Source organism: Hibiscus syriacus, unplaced genomic scaffold (genome assembly GCF_006381635.1).
Source record: "Hibiscus syriacus cultivar Baekdansim isolate YM2019G1 unplaced genomic scaffold, ASM638163v2 tig00003398_pilon, whole genome shotgun sequence".
Classification (NCBI taxonomy): Eukaryota; Viridiplantae; Streptophyta; class Magnoliopsida; order Malvales; family Malvaceae; genus Hibiscus; species Hibiscus syriacus.
This window is the reverse complement of record NW_024061969.1, coordinates 1,526,633-1,545,425: the sequence shown is the minus strand read 5'-3', so window position 1 is coordinate 1,545,425 and position 18,793 is coordinate 1,526,633. Positions and strand designations below refer to the sequence as shown.

General features: G+C 33.2%; 1 protein-coding gene across 1 annotated transcript; it reads right to left on the bottom strand.

Annotated features, from left to right (window-relative positions):
- Positions 1–428: 428 nt before the first annotated feature.
- On the bottom strand, positions 429–4,579 carry LOC120176154. The gene is made up of 4 exons (XM_039182649.1): positions 4,431–4,579; positions 3,574–3,653; positions 3,469–3,521; positions 429–893 (listed from the first exon to the last, which is right to left on the bottom strand). The coding sequence occupies exons 1-4, from the start codon at positions 4,577–4,579 to the stop codon at positions 429–431; spliced, it is 747 nt and encodes a 248-aa protein (XP_039038580.1).
- Positions 4,580–18,793: the final 14,214 nt, after the last annotated feature.

The window sequence follows — 18,793 nt, the reverse complement described above, 5'->3', positions numbered from 1 at the left end:
CAAGACCAAACCATTGACATTGTTTCATTGGATCTAAAGTACATATAATAATAATAGTTCCTATGTTCAACTTCAAATTACATTCAACTATAGGGGACGTTGAGCTCTTAGAAGCAAATTCAAGTACGAAAAGTATTCCGTGTGGCATATATATGCATCTACAATCATGATATGCAGGTCAATAGAACTGCATATCAGAGTTAACAACTAAGAAAATATGTAGGACGTAATCCACTAAAACAACCAAAAGCAAACAGAAACCTAAACAAGTCAATATATAGGGAATGTATATACGATTAAAACAATAACAACAATATTTGAGAACATCACTAGACAATATAGTTGACATAAAGTGCATAGGAAGAGACCAAATCCCATTAAATCTTACCTCTTTTGTTGTAGCTTCCCATGAATCTTAGTGTTCAACATCAATTTGATTCACCTCTGGCTGCCCATCGTTTTATACATTCCTCATGCTCTGATCTTCCATTCAATAGAACCAAGTTCTCAACATAAGCAATAATGTGCATTGTTTTCTGATAAACGTGAATACTAAGGTCTCTAAGTCCTTGTATGGAGTGATCAAATAAAGCTAGTTCTTGATTCGTGCTCTCGAGAAACAACTTTCCATTTTTCCAAAACCCCAAAGGCCTCTCAACTCCAATAACAAATTCAACACTGAAGTGTTTAGTCCATAACCCATTCATAACCCATAAATCAAAAGACTTGTCAGTTCCTTCAATTGGGTAAAAAATAGCACCAAGCAATCCATTGAAGTCCAATAGTTCAAAATAATATTGTTCTAAACTCCCACCAAATTTAGGTAGTGGTGAAGTTGAAAACTTTTCCTTAACCATATCAAACGAAAGAATAAGGTGATCAATTACAAATACCTGCTAATAAATAAACCCATTGACATAATTATTAAACAAAGTAGAAGCAAAAGCATCAACCCAGGAAATGAAATTTCCTTCCATGAATCGCTTTTAAGAAAATATAACTCATCTTGATCGATCGAATGACTATAAATGATCACCCCTTCTTCATTTTCCCGCAAAACAATTAGAAAAAATATCACAACTTTAAAGTCATCAGTTTGAGAATCATACCTAAAACCAAGGCAATAAAAACTAGTGTATTCTAGTCCAGGAGGGTGTTGGACCATGGATTGAGGAAGGATTTTAAACTCTCTCGTAGATAGGTTCCAAAGGGCAACATTATGTCAAACTATTGGCTTTGCTAAACACAATATTCCGTTACAACGACCATGAGCTAAAGGTGCATGCACAAAATTCTCAAAAAATGGTAAGTGAGTATTGCGTTTTAGTCTAAAGTTTTGGTCTTTCTCGGTCGAAAGTTGAGAGAAATAATGGTTGTCATCACGGGTGTCACCATGACAATGTTTGGAGAGGAGATTAAGGTTATTATTTTTGAGGTTGTTCTGATGATGTGTGGTAATGAAATGAGAGGTTTCAAAAGATGAAGACCAGGGCTTACAAAAGCACCTGAAACGGGCCAAGGATTTAACAAGAAGCTTTGAGAGAATCTCCAACACCAACATCTCTAGTAATTCGATTCTAGTTTTGATCAACTCTTGCATCGTCCCTCTTTATCTTCTATATTTCCTTTGTGTTTTTCAATAGATGATTTTGTTTGGGGAAAGACGGTAAGAACTAATATGAAAGAAAACGAAGACAGAAAAAACTTATAACAAGTAACATCAAACGTTTTTCTGTAACAAGAAAACTACAATTGAAACTGATCATTGGTTACACTACTTTGATGGGTCTGGTCGAGCCCTTTTGAAACCCATTAGTTTATCGTAGACAGGGTTTGCACAATATTGACTATGTACACTATATTAGTATTTTAAAATAATATATTTAATAATTATATATCTATAATCAGTCATTACATGTTAAAAGATTAAAATAATATATTTTTACATAATTTATTATTAAAGAATATATTTTAACATTATAAAAATAAAAACCTCTAAACTTTAAATGTATTATAAATATAAATGAGTAAATTAACAATTTATATAAGGTTGGGTCGGATAAGTGATTTTTCACATGAAATATAGTCTCACCCCAACTCGAAATTATCTATTATATAACTCGTCATGCTCGAAACTTGAAATTAAAAAAAAAAACTTCTTTTTTCCGTAACAAGAAAATTATCAGTCTTCTAATTGAGGTCTTTTAATGATATCTATTTTTTACCTTTATAACTGAGGGTTTCTGATTTATGTTATTTTTTATATAATTATTGAAGTAATAAATTTTTCTTTCATTTTATAGAGTCTAAATTAACATGATATTCAATCAAAACAATATTTTTTTTCAAAGATTTTTTAATTATCTTCTAATTTGATAAGATAAATTTATTATAAAAGCCTTGATTATTTTTAGAAAATACTTTAAAGCAGGTCTCCTTATTTCGGGTTGATTAAATTAACATTATTTTTCTTTTTATTCACATTCTTTGAGGTTAATATTTTATTTTTCATTAGTGCAGGCTGATGAAGATGCACAAGGAAAATTAAATAAAACTATCAAGGAATGGGTTTGACTTAAATTAATATATTATTTTATTATTTATTAATTTTATAATTTAATCACTTTTATATTTTTAAAGTTAATTTTATTATTTATTACAAATATCATAATTTTGAAGGTTTACTGCAACCTTTATTCAAAGTTTTTATATGGGAAAAACTTCAAAATCTGTCAACAATTTGCAGGGGCTTATAGTTTTACCATTTTTAAATGACATTTTATTTGGACAATTTTGAATATTTGTAATCATTTGAGAAGACGAAGTCGGTCGAACGTAACACAAACAAATCTCCCACAGTTGCAATCCTCCAGTTTTGTTTCTGTTACAAGCAATTTCAGGTGAAGCTTTTGTAAGGCCCTGAATTATTTTTATAACATCTTGAACCATGTAATTGTTTTTCTGGTACAAGTCTCATGAATCAATCAAAATAAGTTAGAAACTGTGTTAAGAAGATGAATTATCAACTATTTAATCTTAAAAATTATTGTATAATAATAATAATAATAATAACAACAACAATAATAATAATAATATGATAGTGAAACCCATAGATAGTACATAATTTCAATTTTCAACCATCTTATACATAAACTCAATAACAGAAGATATAATAGCAAGTGCAAAGTAAACATACTCACCTGGATTTGTTAAGCCTTGTCTAAGCGTTAAGGCAGATTTGAAGTAATCAAGAGGGTTATTAGGGTAATCAGAACATGTTCCATGATTAAATCATTCATGTTCCCAAAAGCCATTACCCGCTTGAGTAGGATTCTTGAAGTCCGGCCATAATGATATTAAGTTGCTTTGAATTATAGTTAATGTATTCTAAATTAGAGAAATATACGTTAGATCATATATATAAATTTAAAAAAAAAAAGTAAATTAAAAAGTTGATGGGATGCTTACCTGAACTACTACTCCGGAAGTAATGGGTGCCTTGGAGTAACAGGGATTATTGGCTGCATTTTAAGTGGGGAATCGGAACGTCGTTAGCATCTTGAGGCCATATACCATGGATGGTTAACACAAACGGGATGGAAGTATCACAAGCCATGCCACCGGAATTACACGCAGCATGAGGCCATTGAAGACTGAGTTTATAAAAATGTAGGGGAGTTAAGCTTTAACTAGAACTAAGAAACAAATCACCAAAACAACCACCAACTTATAATTCAACAACATTGTTACAATCAATACTCTCACAATCAACATTCATTATGTGTATAATATTTACATTCACTATGCGTATAATGTTTACAATGGTCAGTTCCTCTTTATATTGCAAATGTAGCATCAAACTTGTTTCTGTTTCAATTTCTATTTTAGTCTGTTATGTTGAAAATGTTGCATCAAACGTGTTTCAGTTTCAGTTTCAGTTTTAAGTGGGATACACCAGTGTTTCAGTTTATTCAGTCTGTTTGTAGTGGTGGCATACACATGGTTTTCAGTTCGAAAATTAGGCAGCAATAATTTCCAGCCCTTAAAACACAAACATCACATGTATTTAATAAAATAAAACATTTAATTATCACATGTTATGCAGTTTGGCAGCAGCTGTGATTAATCACGCATTTTTAAACCATTGGATCAAATTAAAGTCCATTTACAAGAACCAAATATTACAAAACTAAAAACCCATTTACAAATCTAAACCCAAACTTATTAAACTCATCAGCCAGGCCCCGCGTGAAGACCCATCAAATTAGATTTTCTCATATTCCAACAGACGCCCCAACCGTTGGATCTAGGGTTGATCCAATGACCCATATTAAAAATAAAACTAGAGTTTTATTACTAACCCTAATTGCTTCCAGCTACCGCAAGCTTCTCTACCGTTGGATCAAATCTGATCCAATGGTCCTAGATACGCCTCTCCATTTCCCCATGCAACCCCGCCATCGTTATAGTCACCGCCGCCGTATCTCTCTCCGATCACTGCAGAGGAAAATACGAATGCCTTGGGGTAAAAAACTTTACCCTGTCCTTTGATACCATTATAACCACCGAACCCAGGCATTGTCCCCGCCGGTGTGTCCCCTCGTCAGGTCAAAGAGCTCCAATATGTGGAAAAAGAGGTATTTTCTCCATATATAACATGCAAGATGATTCGAAGAAGGGATAAGTTTTGGAGAGCAAGAAAAAATGAAAAAAGAAATGTGCAACCCAATCACCATCTTCGAACAAGGGAGAAAAATCGAAAGGAGAAGCACCATTTTTAAACCAGATACAAAACCACAAAATTAGAGAAGAAACCCCAAAAACTATACCTTTGAGGGATGGTTGCCGTCGCTTATTCATTGTTCTCAAGGGTAAAACCTCACTTTTAGGATATTGAGACTTGTATGGGTAGTTTAGGGGTCTCGAAGAGAGGGTGTTTTTAAGGTTTGGGGTATTTGAAAGTTTATTTTAGACTTCGAATATTTGACATTTTGGTTCAAAGAGAGCCTCAGTGAGATTTAGGTTTCAAGTTTTAGGGAAATTTTCCACTAACTGTGCGGTAGCCGGCTTCTTCTCGATGAAAGAAAATATGCGATGGAGAGAATAGGGGATTTCAGCTTTTAGGAAAAATATGAAAGAGATACAAAGTGTTTCTTATCCATTTAGGGCATAAGTTTGGCTTACATTTAAGAAACCAAATGACGCTGTCTTGAGAGATAGAGACCATGTGTTTAGAGTATGGGCTATTCATGCGGGAAGGGTCTCCACATTTGTAATCTTCCATTTTAGTCACTAAATGAAGCTTTAATCGTTGTATTTCGAACCTGTTATTTAATCTGAATTTTATTTCAGTTCCTTGCATATGGCTTCATAGTGTCAGATTTAAGCCAGTCAAACTCGCTGAGTTGTTGGAGCTGCTAACACAACCAAATAATCTAGTTGCATGCTATAAATTCAATATAACATGGCATGAAGACACTACACGTTTATTACGGGTACAATATTGTATGTTGTTCTACATTTGAAATAGAATTTGGAAACATATGAGGAGATAAACAGTGTAAAAATTGAATTAATTACCTTTAGCCGATGGTTCATCACGTGGTTTCATTGTTGGGAAGAGAAAAACCTTCAGTTCAAACATAACATGGAACAAGTTATGAGTGCCGATTAAAAGTCGATTGAATCTCATTTGTGAGTGATTTATATACAAATACACAAATAAACTAGATAGAACCATGATGTGTTGTGAATCCGTTCATAACATAGCTAGCTGACCAATACCCAATCCCCAACCACCTGTTGGCAGCAATCCATACTCAAGTAGAATATATAATGTTTCATCCAAATACATTACTTCATCATCACATGATTGCCGATCTTGACATTCCAAAATCTTCACCTAATTGCTTCATCACCACGCTTCACAGTAAAATGGAATTTAGTGAACTCAACTTCATCGAAGCCTGACTTTGAATGTCCCATAAACTAGCATTACCTTGAATGTCCCATAAACCTTCACATAACAAGACAAATTTTGAGGACATAAATAAGAAAACACATCTTATGATGAAAATGGTCATATACCTCGCATCAGGCATAACTTGAACTTTGGCAGTGCCACCACGCAAGTCATAGAGGAAAAACTTTGAGTTGGATGCTCTTTTTCTCATAATTCGCTCTAGCATAAAATAAATACAATAGAGTCATTTCAAAATAAATAAATGAAAACAACCATGATACATTGGATGGTATATAATGGGATTAAGAGGGCATCGTTAAATACCAGACAAAGACACTACAACATCCTCAAAATGTTCCCCATTGCCTGAGCTTCAATATTCATATATATATATATTCGACTATAGACATTGATGCGAAGATTTTATGAGGATATGGATTTTTTTCCTTCTGCCTTTTGAGCTGCAAGAAATTTCGTCATATTCTCATGGAATTAATGGTAAGAAAAGGTTAAGTTTAACATTTTGCCAAGAGCTCACTTAAATCTATATGAATTTTGCATTGTGATTTGTGAAAAGCATCATTATCATAAACATTAAACTATAACGTGGGATCCATATCTTCATCATCAACAGTTACAGAATTCTGACTTTGTGAGATTGCCTTGGTTGTTGCCTAAAGAAAAAATATAATTTAGTTATTAAAGATATCATAATGAAATTGTAGGATTTGAGCAATCACAAATAACAGAATGACAAAGATAATATTGGTCATCCACTTCCAATATTTAAAATTAATTAAAACCCCACAATTTTTAGGGATTTCATTTTGCATCTGCCAATTTAGTGATCAGTACAACGTACAACCATAGATGTTTTGCTTTAAATATAGAACACTGCATTTGAATGCATCGATATATCAGTACATACACATTGCATTGGATGCATTTAACTTCCTCTTACCATCATAACAGAGAAGAAAAACGCAGAGATGTTTTTTCTTTTCTATAAATTTATCAAGTAGATTTTTTAACAAAACAATTCCTCCCAGAACCAGATTACAATCTTCCATATATAATATAATAAATCATTTGTTTCTGAGTAAAACTATGGCTTCATTCAGTTGTTACTATCACTGCTTGTATTTTGAACCTTTTTACTTTTATTTCCTAAAATATGGATAAAAGGAAAAAAAGTAAAAATATAAAATCTAACTTTAGGGAATAACAAATTTGCCTTTTTATCGAAATACTTGATATATTTTTACAAAATTTTAAAAATTATGCTTATCATGATTTTGCTAAATACTCATAAGGTAGTATCGATACTACCAACATTGCTCAAATTCTAAAATGCAAAAATGATACTGATACCCAAAAGGGTACCGACACTACTTTACATAGTAGTATCGATACCATAGGCTTAGTATCAATATTGTCGGGACCAACGACTAATAACGACTAGTTTTATTTAAATATAACACAAGTAGTACCAATACTCCTTGTAAGAGTATCGATACCCTCTGTTATGGGCAATGTTATTTTGTAGAGAAAAACATCCCCAATGGATCCAAATCACTCCCAACGGCTAGAAACAACCACAAACACATTACAACATATAAATACAAGAACAAGACACTTGAATAAGGGTTAGAACACCTATCCAATAAATCAAACACACGAGAAGAGTTTTCAATTCTTATTTTCATTTCTCTTGTAAATAGTTATGTTTGTGTTAGCTTAATACTTTGTAAACACATACCTTTGAGAGGTTTATTTGTTTACTTATTTTATCCTTTGCAAAGGGGTTTTGATTTTATCTTAGCTATGTGAAAAAATAGAGAGTGTAAAAGTTATCTCTTGATCCTTGAAAAAGAAAGAACAAATTAGTGAATTTGTTGGAAAATCCTAAGTGATGAGCTTAGGTAGTGGATGTAGACTTCATTGAGGGATTTGAACCACTATAAATTCTTATGCAACAATTTTCTATCTCTTTTTACTCCTTACTCCATAAAATTCCTATAAAGTAAATTCACCCGCTCTTACAATTTTCTCTAGTTATACAATCGAACTTCTTCATATCCTAACAATTGGTATCACAGCTTGACATATTTGAAGGACTAACAACCTTGAGAAGATCCTTTAAGAAATTTTACCAATTTTTGACACAACCGAGAAGATGGCTTCAACCTCTGGCTCATACCTCATCGAATATTCTCAACCTTGTTAACAAGCCACCGTATTTCAATAGAGCTAATTATGCATATTAAAAGAACATGATGATGTTATTTATTCAAGCCAACTATCTAAGAGCTTGGAACTCAATCATAAATGGATACTGTATTCCGGCCGATGAGATGGATGATTGGATTGATGAAGAAAAGAAGCAGTTCTAACTCAATGCTAAGGCTATGCACATTCTATTTTGTGCATTAGTTCAGGATAAATACGGAAGAGTCTCCTCATGTTCCAATGCCAAGGAGATTTGGGACAAGCTCTAAGTCACTCATGAAGGAACCAATGAAGTGAGGGAAACCAAAATCAGCATACTCAACCTGAGAATTTCAAGATGAAACCGAATGAAGATATCAAAGCTATGACATATAGAATTTTCATTATTGTCAACAATCTCAAGGATTTTGAGAAGTGAACACCAAAGAGAAGCTTGTGAGGAATATGATTTACTCTCTTCCAAAGTCTTCACAATCGAAGAAGCCGACGATCATCGAATCTAAGAAACTAAATTCTCTTACTCTTGATGAGCTTATTGGTTCTTTTCTCACTCATGAGTTGATGGTGAAAGAATCGGAAGAAGATGAAGAGAAGCAAAACAAGAAGAAAAATGAGGTAGGCATTGCCTTCAAAGCTACCAATGAGAGCAATCAAGATTCAAATGATGTTGTGGATGAAGACGATGAAGAAGAAGAAGAGATGTCCAAGCTCTTTAAAAGATTCATCAGATTCATGACTTTCAAGGAAGTGAAGCATGGACCAATAAAAAATAAGAGTCTCCTGGTGTGCTTAGAATGTCAAAGAACAGGGATGTTAAGTATGATTATCCCCTCTTAAATAAGAAGGGATCATCTAACAAGAAGGCATTTGTTGCAGCTTAGAGTGATGAAGATGACTCCAATGATGAAGATGAAGAAGCCAACCTAAGCCCCATGACCATCAGAGAAAATTCAATGGTATCCTCTAACACTTGTTATATAAATTACTATTCATTCAAAGAGTTACAAGATGCCTATGATGAATTATATTTGGAATTTGAGACCATGAATTACAAAAATAATAAATTGATTTCAAAATTCAAAGTTGAAAATGATTTTCTCTTAAAAGCTAAATTGGATTTTCAAAAGAAAAATGAAATTTTTAAAAATGAAATTTTGAAAAATGATTTTGGGCTTTCATTAACCAAAATTGAAGATTTGGAAAAAGAAAATCTTGATTTGAAGGTTAAGCTTGAACGCTTAACAAAAGAAAAAGAAATCATTTCTAAAAACAATTAATCTATGATAAAATTGGCAAAATGCTCACATTGCCATTTTCATGGTCATAAGGAACATACTTTTCCCATTAAGAAAAGAAAATATTTTAAAATTCGACAAGTATGGGTTCCTAATGGAACAAGGGGCATTGAAACTAATGTTCAAGGATCCAAAGCAATTTGGATACCAAAATCTACTTAAATGTCTCTTGTAGGTGTGTGGGAGCAATGGCGATCAAAGTGATGATATTCAAATTCTCTAGCCAAACTTGAAAAGAAATGAGTAACCTCTAAGCTTAATGCTTTTATTTTAATTAATTGGTTGCTCATTTAGTTTATACATGGATGAGTTTTGATCTTATATGATTATGCATTGTTTTAATCTCATGTATGTTGAAAAGTGTTTTATGATGGACATTTAAAGTTTTAATGTTTTTTCATAATTTTTAGTTCATCATAATGAATTTTGGTCAAAATTGATTTTCAATGCTAATTATATCTCTCTAACAAATGATATCAACTTTTCAAAAGCTTTTATTTTACAAATTTTAAATTTTTGACCTTAATTTAAATGTTTATGCAAGTGTTTTATTGCAAAAGATATCTATCTAATAATTGATATCAATTTTTCAAATGAATAATATTTTTGAATAGTTTTATGCACATGCACTCAAATTCAACATTTAGTATTGCATAAAGTTTATTAAACTTGGATATATTGAATTTCATGTGTTACTAACATGTTTGTTCATTTTTTTGGAAATTCAATGTCTTTTAAGTGTCAAGCTTTTAAAGTCAAATTTTTGTTTGGAATTCATTTTTTTCAAGGGGAGCTTTGATTTTTCAAATAATTTTATGTCAATTTTAACACTTACTCTCCAATGTTATTTTTTAACTTTAAAGTTGAATTATTTTTATATAACAAAAAGGGGGAGAAGTATGAGTATAAAAAATTCAATTTCTCAATGATAAAAGGGAGCTGAACATTTTCCAACAATTGGTATCTTTTTCATTAATTATTTTATTAAGGGGGAGTTTTTCCTAAAACAATTTTTTCAAATGTTTTTTATATCAAAAAGGGGATATTGTTGAATATTGTTTTATAATATTTTGATATAACAATTTAAGGTAAAAATGTTTTTGGACTTGAATCGAATTTTTTCAAACTTTTCAAAAATAATTCAAAGTCCATTTTACTTGGAATTGAGCACAAAATATGTTTCTGTGCAAGAAGTACCGACATTATTCTTACGGTATCGATACCATATGAATAGAACTGGTACTGTTCATATGGTACCGATACCAAAGGTGAGGGAAGTATCAATACTCACAAGGTTGCATCGATACTACCAGCATTGCTCAAATTCTAGAATGCAAAAATGGTACCGATACCCAAAGGGGTACCGATACTACTTTATATAGTAGTATCGATACCATAAGCCTAGTATCGATACCATCAGGCCCAATTTCTAGTAACGACTAGATTTATTTAAATATAAAAAAGGTAGTATTGATACTTCCTGTAGGAGTAACGATACCCTCTGTTATGGGCAGTTTTATTTTGCAGAGAAAAACAACCCGAATGGCTCCAAATCACTCCCAACGGCTACAAACGACCACAAACACATTCCAACATATAAATACAAATTCAATACACTTGAAGAAGGGTTAGAACACCTATCTAAGAAATCAATCACAAGAGAAGAGTTTTCACTTTTTATTTTCCTTGCTCTTGTAAATAGTTGTGCTTATGTGAGCTTAATTCTTTGTAAACACCTACCTTTGAGAGGTTTATTTTTTTACTTCTTTTATCCTTTGTAAAGGGGTTTTGGTTAACCAAGAGGCTTAACTTTGACTTGCAACTAGCTAGGGAGCAACTATTACTCAATCTGAATGAAATAGAAGAATTTAAAGCACAAGCATATAAAAATACCAAGTTTTACAAAGAGAAAAACAAGAAGTGGAATGATCGAATGCTTTTACCAAGGCATTTTCATATTATCTAGTAAGTGCTCATTTTCAACTCGAGGTTGAAGTTTTTTCCTAACAAACTACAATCACGATTGTCTAGACCCTTTGAAGTACACCATGTCTACCCTCATGACATTGTTGATATAAGAAATATAGATGAGGGGACCATTTTTGAAGTTAACAGATAACGTCTGAAGGCTTATCAATGAGATCAACCCTTGTGTGACAAATGAGTCACTGTGTTTGTCAAGGTTAATGTTATCTTCCCAAAAACTTTCAGATACATCGAGGCAGCTGTGGTGGAATTGTTCAAACAACTACCTAAGCAAGTGAACCCTCCACCAGCAGTCTTAGCTAAAACTTTTAGCACACTAAACCACTGTAGAAGGACTGGTGGAGGGCATTTTATAGGATGCATGCAACTACTTCAGGTTTGGATTCATAGTCATTTTTAGAAGACTGATGGGATTTCTTACTGCCGGTTTAGTATGAAAAACTCTCCCTTGGAGGAATTTCTTACACAAAAAATGGGAAGAAAGCATCCCGAAAGAATAGTGGGCAAAGTCATTTATGCACCTTGAGGACAAGGATATTCATATGGTGAGCCTCTTGGTTGACTTATAGTGACATCATGTACCGATGCAGAGATTCAAGCGTAGTAATATTACTTGGGATATGGGTATGAGTTGGGTATTCCTCACTTTTAGCACTCCAACAGTATGAGTCATGTCAATTTGTCCCAGTCACACACGAGATATTTAAATCCGAATTCACATATCATGAGGATAATTATAAAAAGAATATAAAATATATAAACGAGTCTTGGAAGAAGATATTCCGTACAGATGTCGTGTCTGCTAAAGTCATGCTTACTCTAGACTATATGAAACGGTGGAAACTGAGGAAGAATGATACTATTCCTATATCGAATCATGAAGGCACTCAGACCATTGAAGAGAATTTTAAACTAGTTCCCTCTGAGCTGGAGATAGCAAAGAAGGAAATTGAAGTTGAAAAATTGGAATTGAAATAAAGGCTGAGGGAGTTAGAAGCTAAAACATTCCAATATAAGCTAGATGTCGATACTTAAAAGGATCGAACAAACATATTAGAAAATGAACAAAAGAAAGTCTAATTTGAGTTGGAAGATTTGAGTAAAGGGCATCAAGAGCAGGTTCATAAAAATACAAGCTTGAAAAGGTCTTCCAAGTATTGGAATGAAGAAGCCAACATATTGAAAAGGAAATTTCAGGACAAGATAACAGGTTAAAGATATCCCAAAGACAATTATCAGAAAGTCAACACCAGAACAAGTGGTTGAAGACCAAGGTAACTGAACTGGAAAGTTCCCTTCAAAGGTAACAGGAATAGGATGCTAAAACTATAACTGAACTGGAAATCATTGTGGATAAATTCAAGAAACAAGCGAATGAACTCCAAATTATTCTTTTTGATGGAGGAATCGAGTGGGGTTTTCATTAGGAACAAGCTCATAAAAGGATGAAGGCTAGAGATACAATCATTCAAGACTTCTTAGAGCATGTACAAAAATCAGCTCTTCATTTGTATGGTTTGACAATAGAAGTCGGGGTTGTTCGATAAGGTATTCAGCCAGTGAGAAATGAATCGAGAAGACTTGTCAACCTATTAGAAGTTGTTTGGGGTCTATAAGATCTATCTATATTGTACCTTTAAATTGTTTTTTGTCTCATAAATATAACATTTTTGTCTCAATAAAGACTATTTATAATAACCAACATGTTTTTGGATTAGTGCCTAAAAAATTTCATGCATCGTGCATTTTTTCATTTTTGCATTTTTTTTTTACATTTTAATTTCTTTAAATTCAAATTAACTAACAGAAGATGTCTCATCAAAAAAGGAACAAGCATAGGACATACCTCATCAAGCATTGAACACACTACACGAAATTTTGATTGCTTCAACAAAATTATTTATCATTAAAAGTACTAAATTTGTCACGATATATTTATTCTGACCAATTTTATTTGTTACCACGTTTGTTAGAACAACCTTGTCATGTAAAGTATATTGTGACAAAATTGTGTTCGTTACCATTATATAGTATTTATTGTAATAATGAAATTTTGTTACTATAATTAACTTATCATAATAAATATTGGTAGAAATCAATTAATTATTTCGTCACATGAAGTACATTTTTTTCATAACTAACATATATTTAAACATCAAATATAAAGGGTTTTTGTAACGAAAATGTAACCCCCTTAGACCGATGCGGATAGCCCGATCCAATCTGGAGTGTCACATTTGGGCCACTGGAGTGACCCATTGTAAAAATAGTGGAAAATTTAAAACTTTTCTTAAAACATGTAAAATCATAAAATGATTTATTATTATTCAAAAACAAAACAGGTTTTTCAAACTCAAATATAAAACGAAATACAATCTACATGCCCCCTAATCACATGTACCATCCTCTGAAAGCAGCGCCGGAAGAACTCCCTTATTGATGTCGACAACTGCACTGGTACAATTCTTTTAACCTGCCATGGTGAGTAATAGAGTGAGCTTCAGAAAGCTCAGTAATACAAAACTACCAGATGATGCTACATGACATGCAGATAAATGGAAACCCATATAATTTCCTCACTGAATCAAATGTATACCAATTGCGAAATAATATAGGGTTCTATTAGTAGTTCATCGAGTAGAAGCCATGAATCTCAGTTCATAAGAAACCTTTCATACAGTCACGTTTTCATGAAGTCGAATAGGATGTCTAGTGTGTTCCATCAGTACGATAAATCACAATAGGTACACGAATCAAATGATAGTTCAGTAAATCTCATAAAATCATAATGAAGTTTAACTTTTGAAACTCGTAGTTTAAACCATTCTCTTGTACACCAGCCGCAGTTCCCAGAACTGCGTCCATAGGGCTTACCTTAAGCATACAGCGAAAATGAAGCCAACCTAAGGATAGGCTTTGGGGCCTGTATCCTTAAGTCTGTAAGTTCATAGGGCTTACCCTAAGCACACAGCAAAGGGAGCCAACCTAATGGAGCATCTTGGGGACCGTGAGCCTACCCAAGAGTCACATTAGGTCCGTAAGGTTTATCAGCTCGATCAGAGCTATACTCTGTAATTCAATCCATCCAAAATCAGTATTTCAAAAATACAATTTATGCAGTAAGCATAAATTCCATAAATTTGTAATCATCCTTATCATATATCAGTGAAAACCAATAATCATATATCCGTCATTGTCTATAAATCATCACCAGTAAGTCGGTGTATCAATAAGCAGTAAACCATAGATTTTAGTGTACCATATTTCAAAATAGATAAAATAATTAAATAGTACTTAGGGAACACACTAGAGAATCCAAGTGTTTTCAGAGGCCATTGTAATTATCAGTATGGATAACATGAAACTTATGAAATTTGATCTGATTCCAGGAACGAGGTCATATTGAAGAAAATCGATTAATAACCAATCTAATCAGACATTTAAGATTGATATTTTTGAATCCCTCTATGATTCATATATCTAAGGAAAGTGTTCAAGTATGACCAGAGTAATTTGAGCTGATAAAGTAGAAACGAAGGTTCAGGGCACTTACCATCCATGTCAATCAATCGGACAATCAACAACTCCTAAAACTGATGTATTTCAACTGGTCAATTCATTTCCCTTCCAGGATATTCACACTTTAATACCAACAATTCTTGTTTATAAATCATCTTCAAAATCATCACTGAATACATCTAAACGAAGCAACAGAGAATCCAAATAATCTTTATTTCTATCCACATGGCAACAATATCTCGAATTGTCAACGTATTTAATTCTTGGTTCATAACCCATAGTAATCATACATCATACAATATCATTGGAGTACTCAGACTCATTCAATCACTTACTAAATTCTTAGTCATTAAAGTTACTTGGTTTATTTAGTAGTCAAATCAATATCCCAGTTACTTCAGAGTATTTCTAAGTAATTCAGATGCTTCTGCGTTTCGGATACATTTTGTACTTCCATTTAGTTCTCTTTGGTCATTTACTAAAATCATTATTTTGTGTTCGTGGTTGAATTATCTCACGAATATGCACTTCTTAATATCGAATGCGCTCTAACGTTGAGCTGAGCTGAGTACTTCCATAATTATCATCAATCCCAATTTGAGAAGACGAACAAACATTCAAGTGGTATTTATGTCATTCATGTACTGACATAGCATTAACGTTGGTCGACTGACTTAAACTATGTTCCATACCTTTTTAAAAAAACAATGCAACATCCATGTTTATTTGGATTCCTTAATGAATCCAATTCATTTACTTATCCTTGGTCATAAGGGTATTTTGGACATTTTTATGCCCAATGTTCTTCCATTCATTTCAAAGCTTGAGGATATCAATTCATTCCTGTCTTTGTGATATTCTTTAATCATTTCCATTACACGGGTATTTTCTTCATCTTACAGATTCAGTGTATTTCAATCCTTTCCTTCCATTCTGTCTTATTATTTAATTCCATCTTATCATTTATTCCAGACCTTTCAAACAATTCAGACAAAAGAGCACCCTCGATAATTTATTCTTCAGGTATTTACTCATATCTCAGAGATTTCCAGGTTAAAATTCGTTTCAGACATTACTAACGAATTATTAGGAATTTTCCATACAAAAGTAGGATCTCAACCATTAAATCAGTAATTTATCGGTTTAATTACAAATTCTCAGGTTACCTGCTCGTTCAGAATCAACTTAGACTATTTTTACCTCTCAAGGGTATTTTCATAATTTCGTAACCAGATAATTTCGGTATTATATGTTAACGAAAATAATATAATTTGGAAATCCTATAATTAATTGTTTTCCCAAACCTTCTCTGATCTTGAAATGATTACTTAACAGACTTCTAGTATCTTGCATAAACCCTCTTGGGGTTAAAACCCGGTTATCCAAAATTTCCAAGTAAAACTAACATTTCTTATGCACATCAGTAATTATATCGGATCAATATGTCTTTTCAGAGTTATTAACCAACTTTCAGGGATAATTCTTGTCATCCTACAACATAAGTGTATTTTCGTAATTTTACTATACCAGAGTATTCTCATAATTTTCCATCCAAGTACCTTTAACATTTAACCTTTGATGATATAAAATATAAATTACAAATCCAGAGCTGATTTCTTTATCACCAATCACAAACTTGTAATTTAATTCTAACAATTTCTCAATCTCTTATATTAGTCATTCGATCCGTATTCAGTTACAAAATTTCTACCACATTCATATCGAGTGTATAAATTAATCAACTCCATAAAAGTGACCAACATTATCTTATTCATGCATTTACCAATATCAACATGTTCCATAAAGCATAAAGAGATAGTAAAGTATTACCTCAATTTTCGTGCAATACTGATCGACCATTAAATTCCATTCAAACGCCCTCGATCTTGAAATCATCTTCCAATATTTCCTCGGATCCATATTAACAGAAATTACATAAAAAACGGAGCTTAATTCTGAAAAACGGATCGAATCGAATGATAAATTAGTGAAAAACAAATTACCGGGTTCGAATTTGGTGAAACGGACTTCGAATTCAGATTCAGAACGTCGAAAGCATAAAATATGACTTTTCGAAAATTTGAAATTTTTGGTCAAAATCAAAGTCAACGGGTTTGACTAGCAATTTCGAGGCCTTCAGGTCTGAATTTCGAAAAACGGACTGCGGAATCGGATTTGGAATGTCGAAAAATGTCAGGATATGTATACTCGGTCAAAGTCAAATGTCGTTTAATACCCAGTCAAAGTACTGGTCAACTGTGGTCAACGCCGGTCAACGGTCAACAGCCGTCCATTTTACACAAATATCACCCTAACAGAAATTAATTACCAAATTAGCCACATTCTGCAAATGTTTACCAATCTAACTCCCGAATTTTACACAAATAGCACCCAAACATAAATTAATTACTAAATTACCACCCAGACGATGCCCACTCTCGGGGGTGGCGCGTGAACAGTGCTACGGTGTCGGAAAATTCCTAAAAATTATTTGAAGTGATTTTGAGGCACTTACAAAGTTCGGTTCACAATTTTGAACGGCGGAGAGCTCGATTCCGAAACGTCGAAAACTTTGACGGTCTCACCCCTCCACGCATCGGCGACGACGGAGAAACAGAGAATACCGGAGGACTTGGAACGATGCAAGGAATATGATGGTGTGGGAGGTGTCGAAAATGGATGACCGGATAGTCGTGATTCGAGGAAAAACCAACTGAAATCGAGTTATTTCTGATTATAATTCCGACTGAAATTAACGACAAACGGCGATGATTCACGACGAAATATTTGAGAGGTTTTGTTCCTTGGTTGACAACGAACACAATGGTGGTTTCGGTTCGTCGATCGAAGGTCGGACGGCGAGTAGATCGGAGTTGAAATGAGGGTCAACGGGAGAGTAAAACTGGGAAAAATGAATTCTGCAGCACGGGGAGGGAGTTATAAATTCTCTCATAAATAAAAATGGTTAAACCATGAGTTTAGTCACTGAACTTCCTGCACTTCTTAAAACGGTCTGCCAACTTTGAAATTTTACAATTTAATCATCAATTTTCTTCTAAAATACCAATTAAATCCAATAGTTTATAATTTCTAAAATTTAACCCCCTAAATTGGGGTATTACAATTCTCCCCTCCTTAAAAGAATTTTGCCCTCAAAATTCATTCATGTCACAGAATTACAAAAATAAATCTTCCATCAGTTCTCTCATATCTTTAAGTAGCTTTTATAAAAGTACGGATCCTCCACTAATCCTTAACCAGCTGAGCATACATTCTTATCAGAACTCTCCCTCATTTCAATAAAATAATCCGAACGAAAAATTTCCTTGGGTAATCAATTCAGTCTTTGTCATGAGAATATGCTCATAGAGCAACAACATATCTCAATTTCTTTTCTGAAGTCGAGTCAGAATTTCTCAGATGAATAACTCTCACATGGCTCGAGAGGTACTTTACAGTGTTTAGACATATGTTAATGGTATTCCTTTTTGTACAAGAATAGCCTTAACGAATAAAAACTTTGGTTTTCTCGTTACAGATAGGGACTCAGCCCTGGAGTTTCGACTCAGAGAGGTATAATTGTAGTCTAGGGGCATGTACTAATCAGACATATTTTGACAATCGACCGGCCATTGTATATTGAAAAATTTTAACTCAAACCATAGCTCTGATACCACTAAATATAACCCCCTCAGACCGATGCGGATAGCCCGATCCGATCTGGAGTGTCACATTTGGGCCACCGGAGCGACCCATTGTAAAAATAGTGGAAAATTTAAAACTTTTCTTAAAACATGTAAAA

Bases quoted from the DNA above. Each gene is read 5' to 3' on its own strand.
- LOC120176154 (XM_039182649.1), bottom strand. From the start codon at position 4,579: ATGCCTGGGTTCGGTGGTTATAATGGTATCAAAGGACAGGGTAAAGTT. The intron at 3,654-4,430 runs GTATCTAGGACC...TTATAAACTCAG, and splicing joins GCATGGGGAAATGGAGAGGC to TCTTCAATGGCCTCATGCTG. The intron at 3,522-3,573 runs GTATATGGCCTC...CTTAAAATGCAG, and splicing joins GTTTGTGTTAACCATCCATG to CCAATAATCCCTGTTACTCC.